The 16,583-nt window shown below is 37.6% G+C and overlaps 1 protein-coding gene across 1 annotated transcript; it reads left to right on the top strand.

Annotated features, from left to right (window-relative positions):
- The first annotated feature begins 2,448 nt into the window (after positions 1-2,448).
- On the top strand, positions 2,449-5,203 carry LOC121732571 (deoxyhypusine hydroxylase). The gene is made up of 4 exons (XM_042122499.1): positions 2,449-2,827; positions 3,395-3,715; positions 4,428-4,617; positions 4,989-5,203. Exons 1-4 carry the CDS (start codon positions 2,551-2,553, stop codon positions 5,107-5,109), a joined length of 909 nt encoding a protein of 302 aa, XP_041978433.1. The 5' UTR covers positions 2,449-2,550; the 3' UTR covers positions 5,110-5,203.
- Positions 5,204-16,583: the final 11,380 nt, after the last annotated feature.

The raw sequence follows: 16,583 nt of genomic DNA, 5'->3' as shown, positions 1-16,583 counted from the left end.
AATATTCCAACAGACGAAGAGAGGTAAAATAATTGTCAAAATACAATTGGTAATTTTGATGCTTTGGAATCATACGCGCTAACCTCATGACGACGTTGGATGCTGCACCCAAATCTGGCTCTTCTGGAAGCGTAACGTTTTCCTTGCCGGTTTCAATTTCTGTTTTATAGGCGCAACCAGAAACGCCACTCAACACGTAGATTTTATAACCCCATTTACGTGGCTTTTGAGGGTTGTATCGCTTCAACACATTCCGTGCTTTGGTGGAACACATTTGCTCGTCAACACAAAGGTGTTCTTCCAAGGGGACCTTTTTGTAAGCTGCATTGAGAGACTCAACCACAGGTCTTATTTTGAAAATTCTATCATGTTCAGCATCGCTTCTAGGTAGAATTTTACTATTGTCATTGAAGTGTAAAGTTTGGCGCATTTTCTCAAACTTATTCAATGACATAGTATCCTGTATTGTTGGGGTACCAAGAATCGGAGTCCAGTGGTTCGTAACTCTAGGTAATTGAATAAGAGACATTAGATATACCATAGACTTAATATATACTGTCGTATAGACCACCTGACAGCCCGAAAATGCGTGACCATTTTCGATCTGTCAATGTGTGCGTGTGCTAGTGATGTATATTTTACTATCGATAGTATAGTATTTTGCTATCGATAGTATAGTCCGTTCGAGTTATTTTACCTAAGTTTCTATAAGAAATAAATAATATGCAACTTTGACAGACTTGTATTTCAAATTAGGTATCATAAATTTTAATTGGCAAAAAAAGGTGACGATTGAAAAGTAGATACACATTTTCTTTTGGAATGATTTTTCAATCGTCGGATATGTTATGACATGAGGTTCTTATAGGGGTAAAATATAATATACACATAACACATTATAAAGTTACTTATTTATTACTCAGGTAAAATCTATCTGGTAAATCAGCCCTTACATTGCTGCATTGAAAGTAAACGTTGAAAGTAAACAACACACATAGTATATTATATTTTATTCTTAAATTAAATACATATCATAAAATATCATAATATTTTTTATTACAATTATTTTTAACCGACTTCCAAACAGGAGGAGTCTAGACGTTCGGCTGTGGATATATTTTTTTTTATGTATGTTCAACGATTACTCCGCCGTTTATGAACCGATTTTCAAAATTTTTCTTTTGTTGTACATTGTATTGTTCTGAGTAGGTATCATGTTCACAAAAGTGGTGGTCTGGTGATGGAAACCATGAGAAATCGAGGTGACTCCTTGATATTCAAATGGGAACATATGGTCGCAGAAAACGTTCAAAATCTTTCGATTAATAACCTTCTCGGGATTTCAACCAACACGCCCAATTAATTTCAGCCATCAGGAAACTCTTATTAGAGGATCTTGAGGGAATCTGTAAAACAAATGATTATCATATATAAATATAAACCTTCCTCTAGTTTTAGAGTCACTCTATATTATAGTAGTTATATTATATTAGCTATATTATACTTTACTATATTATATTAGTTAAAATAAGATAATATGTCCTTTTTAGTCCGGCCGCACATTATCCGAATTTCTGATCACAAAAATTCGGACGCCCCGCCACGCTCATACATTTTGACACGTCAGAAATTCTTTTAGTATGATGGGTCTACAACAAAATGTATGAACAGAGTGCGTTCCGCCGGGCGTCCGAATTTTTCTGATCAGAAATTTCGGAAAATGTGCGGCCGGGCTTAAGGTGATAAATATAAAGGTAAATGATTTTTATTTTAGTTTTATGTTATTGTAAAATATCGATAAGCATATCGATAAATTGGATTCAAGCACTAGCGTATATGTAAAAAATTTTGATGAAAAATTTTTCTTCAAAATTTGTGTAATATAAGAACAATAGTACCTTTAGTTACGCAAAATATGAAATTAAAAGGGAGGATTCACAATATTTTATTTGAAATAGAGAACTAAAGACAGAATACCTATAGCAAAAATAAACACATCGTAGCAATTAGGACATGAAGATTAATTACCTGTGAAATGTATATTTTTCAGGATTATTCTTATGATTTACACTGCAAACACTTACAGCACAAGTCACTATTTTTAAATATAATAATATTTATTAAAAATAACAAACAAATTGAACAATATATTGGAAATACCGAAAGGGCATAAAAACGACTGACGACTTTTGACGACCTGTCAAATAAAAGTGGTTACAATTTTCATTAGACTGCCTCTCTCTTTTCATCTCAATATTTTTGATATTTTGTGTTAGAGTGTTGGACACATAGAAAGTTATAGAAGCATCCTATTTTACTTAATCGGATATTTGCTTTTCCCTCCTTGCTAGACGCACTGGCAACGGTTTACTTTGCTGACGCGGCGTTTAAAAAGTTACCTGACAGTTGACATAAGACAGCTGTCATGTGTCATTTTCAAACGTCACAAGCACGTAGATAGCTCACATGTCGTAAAGTTGTAAATATTTTAAAAATACTTAAGACATATTTTTATTGCTTTTATAAAGAGATACATTATAAAAATTCACGATGAGCGTCAGTGACAGCGTATTGGAAGGCATCGGTAAGGTACTGAACGATCCACAAAGGCCAATGAAAGAGCGTTTTCGGGCACTGTTTACTCTACGTAACTTGGGTGGAGAAACTGCAATAAAATGTATCAGTGAATGCTTCAAAGACGAGTCAGTGCTGCTTAAACACGAGCTAGCTTATTGCTTAGGTCAGATGCAGGATAAGAGAGCAATCCCAATTCTGAGGAGTATTCTGGAGAACAAAAACGAGGATCCCATAGTTCGACACGAAGCCGGTGAGTACGAGCCCTCTAGCACGTATTAGATAAGGATTAGATTAGATAAAGTTGCACGTACTCCTTTTGTAGTAGCTCCAAGTCCTGTTTTGTTGTTGGTGGCTTGTTGCAATAAAGGAGTGAGCACACTGAGACGGGCCGTGCCAGGGCTCAGCGTGCCGGGGCTCATCGCTCCGCCTCCATACAATTTGTATGGAAGCGGACACTGTGTGCGCTATGCGCATCCGCTTCCATACAAATTGTATGGAGGCGGATTTTTGCGATGAGTCCCGGCACGGCCCGTCTCAGTGTGCTCACTCCTTTAAACCAAGCTAGATAATGCACACTAATAATAATAATATATCTATGGACGCTTCACACCACGTCAGTCTGGCCCCGTGCTAAGTACCTAAAGGACTTGAGTTACGGGTACCAGACAACGGAAATATATTTAATACTTTTATACTATACATATATTTAAGATTTTTATTATATCATACACATATTTAATACACATCCAGACCCGGGAACATTGAAAACTAATGAAATTCAACCTACATTCTTTCAATATTAATATATGGTTTGTAGGTGAAGCATTAGGTGCAATAGGTGATCCAAACCTCCTGGAACTTCTGGAGAAATACCAGCATGATCCAGCAGTAGAAGTAGCAGAGACTTGTCAGATTGCCCTACAAAGACTCAACTGGATATCCAAAGATGATTCAAAAGACAAGTTATCCAGAAGTAAATTTGCATCAATAGATCCTGCCCCTCCGAGTGCAGAGGATAATGTGGAGAACTTGAGACAAATACTGATTGATGAGAGCAAAACATTGTTTGAGAGATACCGAGCAATGTTCAGTTTGAGAAACTTGGGAACCACTGAAAGTATTAATGCATTGGGAGAAGGTAATTTTAAACATGAGAAATTCTTAAGTATATGATTATCTTCTAGATTATCATTTAATGAAGATCTTGTTTTGCTTAAGTGTATAAAATATAGTTTGGTATAAAACAAATAAATAAAATAATATTGTACTGCATAAAAAGTCTGGTCATTAAACAGAGTGTATAAATTGATCTACATCTCAATCTAAATCCCAAGATAGATGTATTCATGTGCAAGCAAAACAGACAATTAGCAGTAGATCTTTTTTAACATTTGACACACACATTTAAGCCTAAGAGTGACCGCAGACTTACAATTTCAAGTTAGCCAACTAAATTGCATATACTAATGGCTATAGCGACTTTTGAGAGCTCGCACATTGCATCCAACTAAATTGTACAACTAAATAATTGGACACCAATTGTATAAGAACTGCGATTCCTTTCTGATTACCTATAAATTAAAAAATTGTCAGATTAAATTGTGAAACTATGCAATTTAGTTGTATGATAGTCGGCCAACTTGAAATTGGTAGTCTGCAGTCACTCTAATAGCGTAGAGTTTTTGTAAATCAATTGGAATTATTATTGTCATTATATTGTGTGATAACAAGTTCACATGATAACAGTTCCTCTTCCTTGTTTGACAGCCATCTTACTTATGCAGTGAGGTTTTTAAGAACAAACTATACTTACTAGAAAAATATTCAACCAACATTTCCCTACTTTCCAGGTTTCAGAGCGAGCAGTGCCCTTTTCCGTCACGAGGTTGCATTCATTTTTGGTCAGATGCAGGACGAGCGTAGTGTGCCTTTCCTCAAGAAGACATTAGAAGATGTCAACGAACATGAGATGGTCCGACATGAAGCTGCTGAGGCGTTGGGTTCCATCGCCACTGAGGAATGTACAGAAGTTTTAAAGAGGTATGTTTATTTTTAATGCAATGTTCTTAAGACACTCAACTTTTGTTTTTACATTTGCTATTTTTCCATTTAGAAATAATACTATAAATAAAGTAACATATTTTTAAATCATTGATGCAATTATTTTGTGTCATCAATTATTTCCAATGATCAAAAATATTCCTTACCAAAAATCATTAGGAGATCGCAGAAGGCACACTTTTTGTGTGATCGAGTCTGCGGCGCACATACAGTCGTCATGGCGCGGCCATGCAGATTGTATGTGCTTGTCTGTATTGTCTGCAATCTCCCTTATTGTCTTACATTTTTAGATTTATCTCAAAATTTATTTTTCGTAAACATTATACTTAATAATTTGTGTATTGTTACAGGTACCTACACGATCCACGGCCAGTAGTACGCGAGAGTTGCGAGGTGGCGCTAGACATGTCGGAGTATGAGAATAGCCCGGAGTTCCAATACGCCAACACCCTGCTCACAGTGCAGAGTTAGTTTGGCCGCTGGACGATAGATGGCGCTATTACACAATGCATTATTTATATTCAAAATTCCTGAGTTTTGCTGAATAATATTTTTTATATTATGATCGTTTTGTCTTTTTCAATCAAATATTAAGCTTTCCCTTATCTTGTCTGTAAAAGAACAATTGAAGACATGAGTGGACGAAGTGGGTAACAGTTTAAAGAGTGTCGGGTTGTGGTCGGGTTTTTTGCATAAGTGAATTATGGAGGCTTTAGGAAGAAAGCCAAGAAAATGACTTGAAATAAAAAAATATGGATTTTCTGTATAGGCAGACATATTAGCCAGATGATGAGGTAAGTTACAAGGTTTGTTCAAAGAATAAGGGAAAAATCAGTAATAATTGGAACGGAGTTCCTTATTGCGCATTCGGCGTAAACCTAAAGGCTAGACAGAACGATATTTGGAGTGTATAATATTATGTATACAGGTTTTTTGAACATAAGAAATAACTTCGTTCCATTCGGGTGTCCCTTGACACCTCTCAATTTTTGTTCTTAATGCGTTATAAAATATTAGTTACCTCATCATCCACTCATGTCTTCAATTATATTGAGTAAGTAAGGGCCTGTTTCACCACTTCCTGATAAGTGCCGAATAGGCTATTCACCACTATCTGACAGATCAAGTATGGGGAATCTGTCAAAGAAGTCGTGAATAGCGTATTCGGCACTTTATCAGAAAGTGGTGAAACAAGCCCTAATTGTATTTAACATTATAATTTAATGTAAGCCGTCATCTGTCGGCTGGGTTTGGCATAACGCGACCGAATTACGCAGGTCCACCTTCTGCCCATGAATCAATTACTTCTCTGATAGTACTATCAGAGAAGTTGATTCCTTGGCAGATGGCGGACTTAAGTAATTTGGTCGCGTTAAGAGCGTTTACGGCGTTCACGCTCAATCTGGCTTAAAACTGTACTTTTGAAACTTATACGATTTATAGAGTATATTGTAGGCCACCTTAACAGAGTTTTTCCTAAATTCCGTTTTAGTATCAGTTTCGAAGTGGTTTCGAAGCTTAAAATTTACGAAACCAGCGACAGATCTAATAAGAAAAAAAAAAAAAACTATTGACAAGATCCTTAAGCAAATAGTTACTTAAAAAATATTTCATTTAAGTATGTAAGGTACTATTATAATATATTCTGTGCTGTAAGTAATTTAAATTCAAAGAATGAGAATATCAAGGAATTAAAACTATTTACCTATCAATATAATAATAGCTTCATATCTTAGAAGAACACTTTAGCTTAAAAAATAGTTTTTAAATACTTATCAACAAATCTTTTGTTTTTTTTCTACAAATATTTTAAAACTACTTAAGTATAAATCGCTGCGCGCAATTAGCAAAGCAATTCAAATAGGTAGTCCGCCGCGAGGCTTGTAGATATATAATAATATGTAAACTTGACATGCGTAAACGCTCTTAAGTCAAACCCACCCGACCGATCACAGCTGCTAACATTACACACAAGACGTAGGTCCGTCAACTGCCTAGGAATCAATTTCCTCGATGGTACATTTACAGTTGCCTCATGAATCATGATAGACTGGTACAAGCGATGTAGAGGGCCACAATTTGATTGGGCACGCTTCGCAATCATGGTGGCAATCGTTATCCATCATGGCCCAACACAAAGAACTTACGTCGCACCGCACCGCAACGAAGCATCGTGGCATCGCCGTCAGATTGTGCGTCACACGAATCGCAGCGGCGAATTATTTATGACGACCGCAATTTATCGCCGCAATTATTTGCAAGCAACGCTGTAATTTTAGTTCCACTGTAATTAAGCAATTTCATAGCCGGGATAAACTCTTCGGAATATGTACAGTTGGTATTGTGTTGTATCTATACTAATATTATAATTGGGAAGAGTTTGTTTGTTTGAATGCGCTAATCTCAGGAACTACTGGTCCGATTTGAAAAATTCTTTCAGTGTTAGATAGCCCATTTATCGAGGAAGGCTATAGGCTATATTTTATCACGCTAATACTAATAGGAGCGAAGAAAAAGAGAAAGGGTGGAAAAAACGGGAGTGATTATTTGAAATGACTTATTTGAACGCGCCAATCTCAGGAACTACTGGTCCGCTTTGAAAAATTTTTCAGTGTTAGATAGCCTACTTATCGAGAAAGGCTATAGTCTATATTTTATCACGGTAAGACTAATAGGAGCGAAGAAATTGAGGAAAGTGTGGAAAAAACGTGGGAAATTTTTTAAAAAGGCTTATTTTAACGCGCTAATCTCAGGAACTACTGGTCCGATTTAAAAAATTCTTTCAGCGTTAGATAGACTATTTATCGAGAATGGCTATATGCTACATTTTATCGCGCTAAGACTAATAGGAGCGAAGAAAAAGAGAAAGGGTGGAAAAAACGGGAGTAATTATTGGAAATGACTTATTTGAACGCGCTAATCTCAGGAACTACTGGTCCGCTTTGAAAAATTATTTCAGTGTTAGATAGCCTACTTATCGAGAAAGGTTTATATTTTATCACGGTAAGACTAATAGGAGCGAAGAAATAGAGGAAAGTGTGGAAAAAAAATGGGAAATTTTTTAAAAGGGCTTATTTGAACGTACTGGAGCAATTTTTATGTTATTTGGCACACATGAAGAATAGACCACGTGAAAAGACATAGGTTTCTTTTTTTGCGGAAAAATGTACGGTTTCCGTGATATTCCTAAATTACGCGGGCGAAGCCGCGCGGAACATCTAGTTTAATTTTTTAAGCCCTCTTGCTGGCCGCACACGTTTTCGTATTCGGAAACTTTTTCGCGTTCAGATCGCAACGCGACGCGTAGATGCATTTCTAAATTAGTATGGATTTGACAGATTCGCAAGACGTCTGACGCAATTGAAATCTGTCAAATCCATACAAATTTAGAAATGCATCTACGCGTCGCGTTGCGGTCTGAATCAACCCTTATGTCAATTCGATGCTAGCTGTAATCGGTCGGATGGGTTTGACTTAATGCGACCAAATTACTTAGGTCTGCTATCTGCCTAGGAATCAACTTCTCTGATAATACCTACCTGCCGCACACGGTGGTCAAAAAATCATGTTTGTTCTATGAGGCCCCACAATAATCATTAATTTTATTTTAATTTTACTATAAGTACATAAGTCTCAGTACTAGGGTCCCTAAATAATCTAAAGTGACATCGGTGCATGAATAACCTTCTAGAAATTAAAAAAGTTTTTGGGCTATCGTTATTTTTGCTCCTGTAGTTCGTGAGATAAGCCCTTTCAAATATTTTTTCCCGTTTTTCCACATTTTCCTCCGTTTCCTCGCTCTTATTAGTCTAAAGGTCAATTCAGACCGCAACGCGACGCGTAGATATGCATTTCTAAATTTGTACTGAATTGAAAGATTTCAATTGCGTGAGACATCTAGCTGACCCGACAGATGTTGTCCTGTCTTAACGATGATTATTGAATTCGAATTGATACAATTAAGAAAAAAATAGATTAAAATTATTATCCCCATGCCAAATTTATTCAAAATAGATTAAATTGATATTAAATAGTTTATGCGAAAATCATAAAAGTTTATTGTGCGGGAACCGTACATTAAACCGACAAAAAGTATCCCTTGTCCTTTCCCGAGACTCAAAGTATCTCCTTACCAAATTTCATCAAAACAGATTGAATAGCTTAGGCGAAAATCATAAAAGTTTATTTTGAGGGAACCGTACATTTTCCGCGACAAAAATTATCCCTTGTCCTTTCCTGAGTCTCTCAAAGTACCTATCTCCATGTATCTCCATACCAAAATTCAATAAAAATAGATCGCATAGTTTAGGCGAAAACCATAAAAGTTTAATTATTGTGCGAGTAAGTAATACTTAACGTGAAATTTTTCACAGAAACGTGAAATCGTTCACAGATTACATATTCTACTTACCAAGTTTCAATAGTATAGCTCTTATAGTTTCGGAGAAAAGTGGCTGTGACATCCGGACAGACAGACATACATGACGAATCTATAAGGGTTCCGTTTTTTGCCATTTGGCTACGGAACCCTAAAAAATGTATGGCTCCGATATGCGATATATTATCGTATCGCGTACCTAATGTGAATGCTATTGGGTGTGTACTGTGTAACTTGCATGAAACCTATTAAAAGATAAATACAGGATGCAATTAAACCTTCCTGCCAAATTTTGATATATTGATCCTTGTTAAAAAATAAAAATCCACGTATTTTTTCTTTTATAGTCACTCAGTACTAAAATGTTGAGAAATAGCTTCCGAAAGTTATCCTAAAAAACACTACAATTAATGGACACGATGCGTCGGCCGCGCGTGACATGCCCCCGCGCGCGCACCTCATCCCGCGCACTCCTCTCATTCCCCCGGGCCCCGCGCCGCGGGTGACCGTTCTGCAACGATTTTAAATGGTATAAAATATGCCATTGAAAAAAAAAATAACACCCAATTTTTTTTGGTTAAATGGACTCTCCTAATGATACCTAAGCCCTGGAAAAAATTTGGCAGGAAGGTTTAATTGCACCCTGTATAATTGGCCTGTTTTCCATCGCAAATCGCAATGTTATTTGTTGGCATATTTGCATTTTGCCGTCTCGCTGCAGCTAACGACATGGCGGTAAACATACGTTACTGTAGTGGTATTTTAAACTGAAACCAAGATGCATGAACAATATTTCCTAGCATGTGACTACATTAATATGAAAATAAACTTTTTAAAAAGAAGAGGCATTGTAATTTTTTGTTAAAAATAAGAATTTTAATTAAACGTGTTCCAAAACAAAAATAATTGTCGTCACTGTTCTGGCAGTTCGTTATTTCTAATATTCATTACTAATAGGAATTACCTACTGCAATGTTGTTTTGACGCTAGATGGCAGCACCAGCGTAGACAGCACACAAAAAGTTTTGTAATCAATTTTGTAATAAGTATTAACTTTATGTTTTACACACGGATTTCTGATTAATGATTCTAAATTCAAATAAGTATTACTTTTTGAATATCGAATACTACCCCGTGTGTTCTATGTGTCTTCGCCTGTTGTTCCAAGTCAGTGCGCGGTGCCGCGGCCGGCGGGATGTGAGTTATAAGCGTGGTTATAAGTTATAACTTACAGCACGGGATACGCCGCCACATTTTATACCATAATTCACTCACTTTTCGTTCCATGGGTGACAGTTAGTTCGATGGATGGAAATTGTCTTTTGTTACAGTTGCCTTGAGTTGCCTAGTCTATTTCAAACGTTTCAATTGCCTAGTAAGGCTGCGTTTCCACTGAAGCGGAGCGGAGCTTAGCGGTGCCCGAATTGACCAATCGTGCTATTCCAGCGGAATGACAGCGAAGATTTCGAGCATGGTGATTGGTCAATTCGGCACCGCTAAGCTCCGCTCCGCTCCGCTTCAGTGGAAACGCAGCCTTACAGTGAAGGTCTTGAAAAGACGTTAATTCTTAATTATTGGCAGTTGTCTAGTAAAAAGGGAAAGTGAAAAGTCAAAAAGATTTATTGGCATTTGTCTAGGGCGGGCGCCAGACATGTGATCAAATACGCAAATTCGCCAAGTGTGGCACTGACATTTGCCTATTTGTGCAAAATTATTGCTGGCATTTTCATATTTGTGCAAAGTTTGCTCAAACTTTGAAGCCCATGTCTGGCGCCGGCTTAGTAAATAGGGAAAGCCAAAAGGTATTGATTGGTAGTTGCCTAGTAAACAGGGAAAGTCAAAAAAGATTATTGGCCATTCCTAGTACTTAAACAGGAAAATAAAAATTCTTCGATTGGCAGTTTCCTATAGTCAACTGGGAAAGTCAAAAGATATTGATTTGCAGTTGCCCAGCAAACTGGGAAATTTAAAAGAGATAAAGACTAGGCAGTTGCCTAATAAACTGGGAAATTCAAAAGAGATAAAGGCAAGGCAGTTGCCTATTAAAGCAAATTCTGGGCATATTTTGTATGCACAGAGATATGACGCAATGCGCAGGTGAATAGATTTTATCTTTTTATATCGTAGTTCGTTATCGATGGAAAAAGCGCATTCATTAATTAAATTTCCATGTGAAATGTAATTTCTCTCACTAGTAACGACAATAACTGCAGAAGTATGATCATTTTCGCGAGCTCGGGAACCGCTCCAATTCCCGGGATAAAATGTATCCTAATATGTCTTTTACTCGAAGTATCTCCAAACCTTTCAGCAAGCCTCCGTGGTCCAGAGGTTTTTTTTTTTTTTTTTTTTTTTTTTTTTTTTTTAAAATTGTTGCCGTCTATGGACTGTTCGTCCATATCCTTTTTTTGTTATTTTATTATTTAGATTTTTCGCACCAAGGATAATTGAAATAATATTATGAATTTTAAATAATTGTGGTCCATCACGCCATGGACACTTTTTTTTTTTTTTTTTTTTTTTTTAACATAAGTAATCTATATTTATATATATACTTAGTAGAATAGACTATAATATATTATACATATAATAAATAAATATATATTTATTGTTTTATAAATTACTAAGTCCAGAGGTTTAGAGCGTGGCTCTTGACTCGGGGGTCGTAGGTTCCCGCGTTGGAAACGTGTTATTGCCAAGTTTGGTTAGGACAATACAGGCTGATCACCTGATTGTCTGACAAGTAAGATAATCTATGCGTCGGATGGCCATGTAAAAAATCGGTCCTGCAGTCTGCACCTCACTCGCCAGTCGTGTCAGTCGTCCGTGAGAGTGAAGGAATATAGAGTGCTCTTGTGTACTGCGCACACACTTGGGCACTATAAATTACCAATGAAGTCGGCCACCGTCACCGAAACTGGTGTGGGAGTTATTATTATACCTTTCAGCAAACCGGTTAGCGGTTTGGGCGTGAAGAGGACAGAGGTAATAACAGACAGACAGACAGGTATATAATAGCTGATTATAATGGAAGTATGGATATGTTTACGTGAGAGCCGCAGTCTGATGTCCAAAGAGCAATGGAGAAATCATGGCTCTCAAGTCTCAGGAGTTGCAGTTCTTCTCGAAATTACGTCTTATTAGCATCTTAATTTGATGGTATCATTTTGTTGCAGTCAAAAATGTCTCTACGTACCTAAAAATCAACGCCACTTCGTGTTGCAATTTTATAACTCAAGATCGGGCTCACCTAGCTAAACCAAATGTTTTGGCTTTGTTGTGTGTTGTGTGTATTAGTAGATGCTTAGACTTAAGTGGTAGATGGTTTATGTGAAGTTTGCACATAATCGGTCGATTGGTTATTAACATTAACATTGGGAATTTTGCTGTAAAATTGAAACTTTTTTCAGTGTTGATAGTACAAGCAAGTTTTAATTTTTTTAAATTGTTTCACTTCATATGTTGCGAAGCACGTACCGGGCCGCACTTTATTGTATTATAATATATCGTCAATCATTATTTTACTTAACTACATAGACACAAATTCACTGCGTCAGAAATACAAAATATTTCGGTTCTTTTAAAGAGTAGGCGAGTTGGTCCCATTTAATTTGAGTGGGTATTTGAGTATTGGGTAAATATTGAGACTTGAGAGGTACCGTCTTCGAATAGGTTTAATCAAATATCTTATTCACAATATCAATTTGAAGGTGGGAGAATATCGTCTCTTTATGGACACTTACCGTATCGAAAAATCGTTTGCGCGATTTTCAATGTGACATATTTTATTCAAAGCTTCTAAACCTTGTTTTGAACGTAGGATGCGACTACACTGCAAAAGGATGTTTTTATCGATTACGTTAAATAATTATAAGCTTATCTATAGGTACTAATGTTATAAAGCGGAAGAGTTTGTTTGTTTGAACGCGCTAATCTCAGGAACTTGGTCCGATTTGAAAAATTCTTTCATCTATACTTATCTATACTTATTACTACTTAATTATTATTATTATAATATTATAAAGCAGAAGAGTTTGTTTGTTTGTTTGTTTGATCGCGGTAATCTCAGGAACTATTGGTTTGATTTGAAAAATTCTTTCAGTGTTAGATAGACCATTTATCGAGGAAGGCTATAGGCTATAAATTATCACTCTAAGACCAATGGAAGCGAAGAAAAAGAGGAAAATGTGGAAAATACCGGGAAAATCTTTTGAAGCCACTTATCTCGCAAACTGCTGGATAAATTTCTATGTTACTTGGCACAGATGTAGAGTAGACCAAGCGAAGGGACATAGGCTATTTTTTGCGGAAAATGTACGGTTTCCGTTTTCCTAATTTATGCGGGCGAAGCCGCGCGGAACGTCTAGTACTTAATAAAGATACGCAGTGTATAATAATATATTTAAGTCTTGTCTGCCATGAGACTTTTCCAATATTCTAAACAAAGACAACCAGGCTATACAAGTGTATAGTTTTTGTTATGTCATGATATTTATTAGAAAGCAGGATATTCTTCACTTGCTTATGGAGGAGGCATTTAGGGGCCTCCGTTTTTTACAAAAGAAAAATATAGCATCTATTTCAATTTTCAAGTTATTAATCGCCAATGAACCGAAAACTTTCCAGCCTGCCTAGCATACGCCAACGAGATATCTCACTCTCGAGATAATTAAAAACTACTCGTCTCATAATGTCAAAATCTCGACATTATCTCGACAAAACTCTATAAAAATGTGTTATTTCGATGATAGATCTACGCGAGAAAAAATGTTTGTCATGCTATAGCGTCAATAGAGATGACGAGACAAATCATCAAACATCGAGAAAACATGTAGAGTGAGATATCTCGTTAGGTCGTCTCGTGCTAGGCAGGCTGATATTTTTTTAAAGATTAAATTTCAGTTTTAAAGGCAAGCAACATCTATAAATTTTCACTGATGTGGTTCGAACAGCCCAAGCAGAATCTCTCCAAGAAATTCCATTTAACCGTCCTTTCTTTGCTTTATCTGCTACTTTATCTATTATATTATTAAAGAGCAAAAGCTGAGAAACTCGACTTTATGTGCAAGTTATGTGAGCAATTCTGACTGTACCTAATTTACTGGGTTCTGGCACGCGAAACCCTCAGACGTTGGCCTTAATTGTGCAGACCAAAATACCACTGGAATGATCTTCTAGCTTGCTTAATAATAATTATTAAAGTTAAATATTTACTAAATATAGATAACCGGCCCCTTTAGCATGGACACAGTGGAAATGCGAAAGAATATAGTCTATGTCACAAAGTGGTCTAAGTCATTTATTTGATTTTTGTCGGTCGCGGTTATATCCGCGGTAAAGATCGGAATGGTACCTTTAGTTTTTTTTTAATGAAATGGGGGCAAACGAGCAAACGGGTCACCTGATGGAAAGCAACTACCGTCGCCCATGGACACTCGCAACATCAGAAGAGCTGCAGGTGCGTTGCCAGCCTTGTAAGAGGGAATACGCTCTTTTCTTGAAGGTTTGCAGGTCGTATAGGTCCGGAAATACTGCTGGTAACAGTTCGTTTCAAAGTTTTACAGTGCGCGGCAGAAAGTTACGCGAGAAACGCACGGTGGAAGACTGCCACTCATCAAGGTGATGAGGATGGTATATTTTTTTGCGTGGGACGATGGCGAAAAGTTGCAGGTGGTATGATTCCGAACAATTCCTCAGAGCACTCCCCGTGATACAGCCGATAAAGGATGCAGAGTGGAGCTACAAGTTTATCTCCATAGTGTTTCTATTCTTTTGCATTTCGATTGTGGCCACAGTCAGACAAACTTTTTTTTATTAGTATGGTAGACAATAAAGATTTTGTATTTAATCTCGGACCTCGGTGTTAAACTACATTGTAAGCAAGTATCGCTATAAACAGAACCAATTGATTTCTCGTTAAAAATGCAATAAGCTCCGCTCTAAGGTTGTAATTCCCTTTAATGCCGTTTAAAACATTCGGTATGTAAGGGATTCTTTCGCAGAATTTGTGATTAGCTGCTGCTCGCTATTTGCTTTGAGGTACTCGAATAATAATTATTCTTAATTTCATAATAATAATAATTAATATTATAAATAATAATAATATATATGGACGCTGTACACCACGTCAGTCTGGCCCCGTGCTAAGTACCAAGGACTTACAGGTACCAGACAACGGAAATATATTTAATACTTTTATACTATACTTAATATATATTTAAGATTTTTTTTTATATCATACACATATTTAATAAACATCCATGACCCAGGAACATTGAAAAACTTTCCGTCGGTGGGATTCGAACCCACGACCCTCGGCTTGAGCGCTGACCAAGCTCTCAACCACTGAGCCACAGAGGTCGTCAAATGCGACAGCGTGTCTGTCTGCCTATCTGTATATCTGTCTGTCTGTTAGCTCTTCAAGACCAAACCGCTGAACCGATTTTGCTGAAATTTGCAATGTAGATGTTTCGATCCCGGGAAAGGACATAAATACTTTTTATCCCGGAAAAATGTACCTGCGTACGTGTAAATGTAATGTGAATGTACCTTGCGGGCCTCAAGTCCGGAATATAAATGCGCCAATTTATCTGTCAGTTTGTATCCTTTGGTAACAGACAGACAGACTTTCACATTAATTATAATGTGAAAGTCTGTCTTTAAAAATCGAGACGTGGCGCGTGGGAGAGCTATGCTTCGGCATAGCTGTCCCACGCGCCACGTCTCGGCCAGCTCGGCTCGGCACGTCTCGGCCGGCTCGGCTCGGCACGGCTCGGCCGGCTCGGCTCGGCACGTCTCGGCCGGCTCGGCTCGGCACGGCTCGGCCGGCTCGGCTCGGCACGGCTCGGCCGGAGAAATACCACGTTCTCACAGAAAACCGGCGTGAAGCAGCGCTTGCGCTGTGTTTCGTCGAGTAAGTGAGTTTACCGGAGGCCCAATCCCCTACACTATTCCCTTCCCTACCCTCCCCTATTCCCTTCCCTTCCCATCCCTACTCTCCCCTATTACCTGCCCTATTCCCTCTTAAAAGGCCGGCAACGCTCCTGCAGCTCTTCTGATGCTGCGAGTGTCCATGGGCGACGGAAGTTGCTTTCCATCAGGTGACCCGTTTGCTCGTTTGCCCTCCTTATTTCATAAATAATAATAATAATATTATTAGTATGGATGCCTATTATACGATTCACGTAATTAAGTATAATTTTTCAAATCTATTTCTCTCAGTCTGTCTGTTCTGGTTCTAACTACCTATTCATGACTAACTTCAGAGCTTCCCAACTCGTTGATAATGATATCCAGGGACAAGCTAATTCCTCACATAGCCAGCTTTACCCAGCGCCCCAGCCATTCCAGCTATTCCATTGATCTGGCTCACAAGCCATTTTCTGTTAATTATCGCATAACTTTATACGTGAAGGTTTAAAGTCCTGTTAAGCTTCGCGCACGCTGTGAGGAGACGCAGCGGAGCGGGCCGCAAGTTTCATATAAGTTTTATGACACGTTACCCACGTATGTTTGGGATTTGACTTATCGCAACGCAGTGTCATGGCGCTTGCGATGTCAGGTGTCA

This window comes from Aricia agestis, chromosome 12, assembly GCF_905147365.1.
Source record: "Aricia agestis chromosome 12, ilAriAges1.1, whole genome shotgun sequence".
Classification (NCBI taxonomy): domain Eukaryota; kingdom Metazoa; phylum Arthropoda; class Insecta; order Lepidoptera; family Lycaenidae; genus Aricia; species Aricia agestis.
This window is presented reverse-complemented; position numbering and strand designations above follow the sequence as displayed.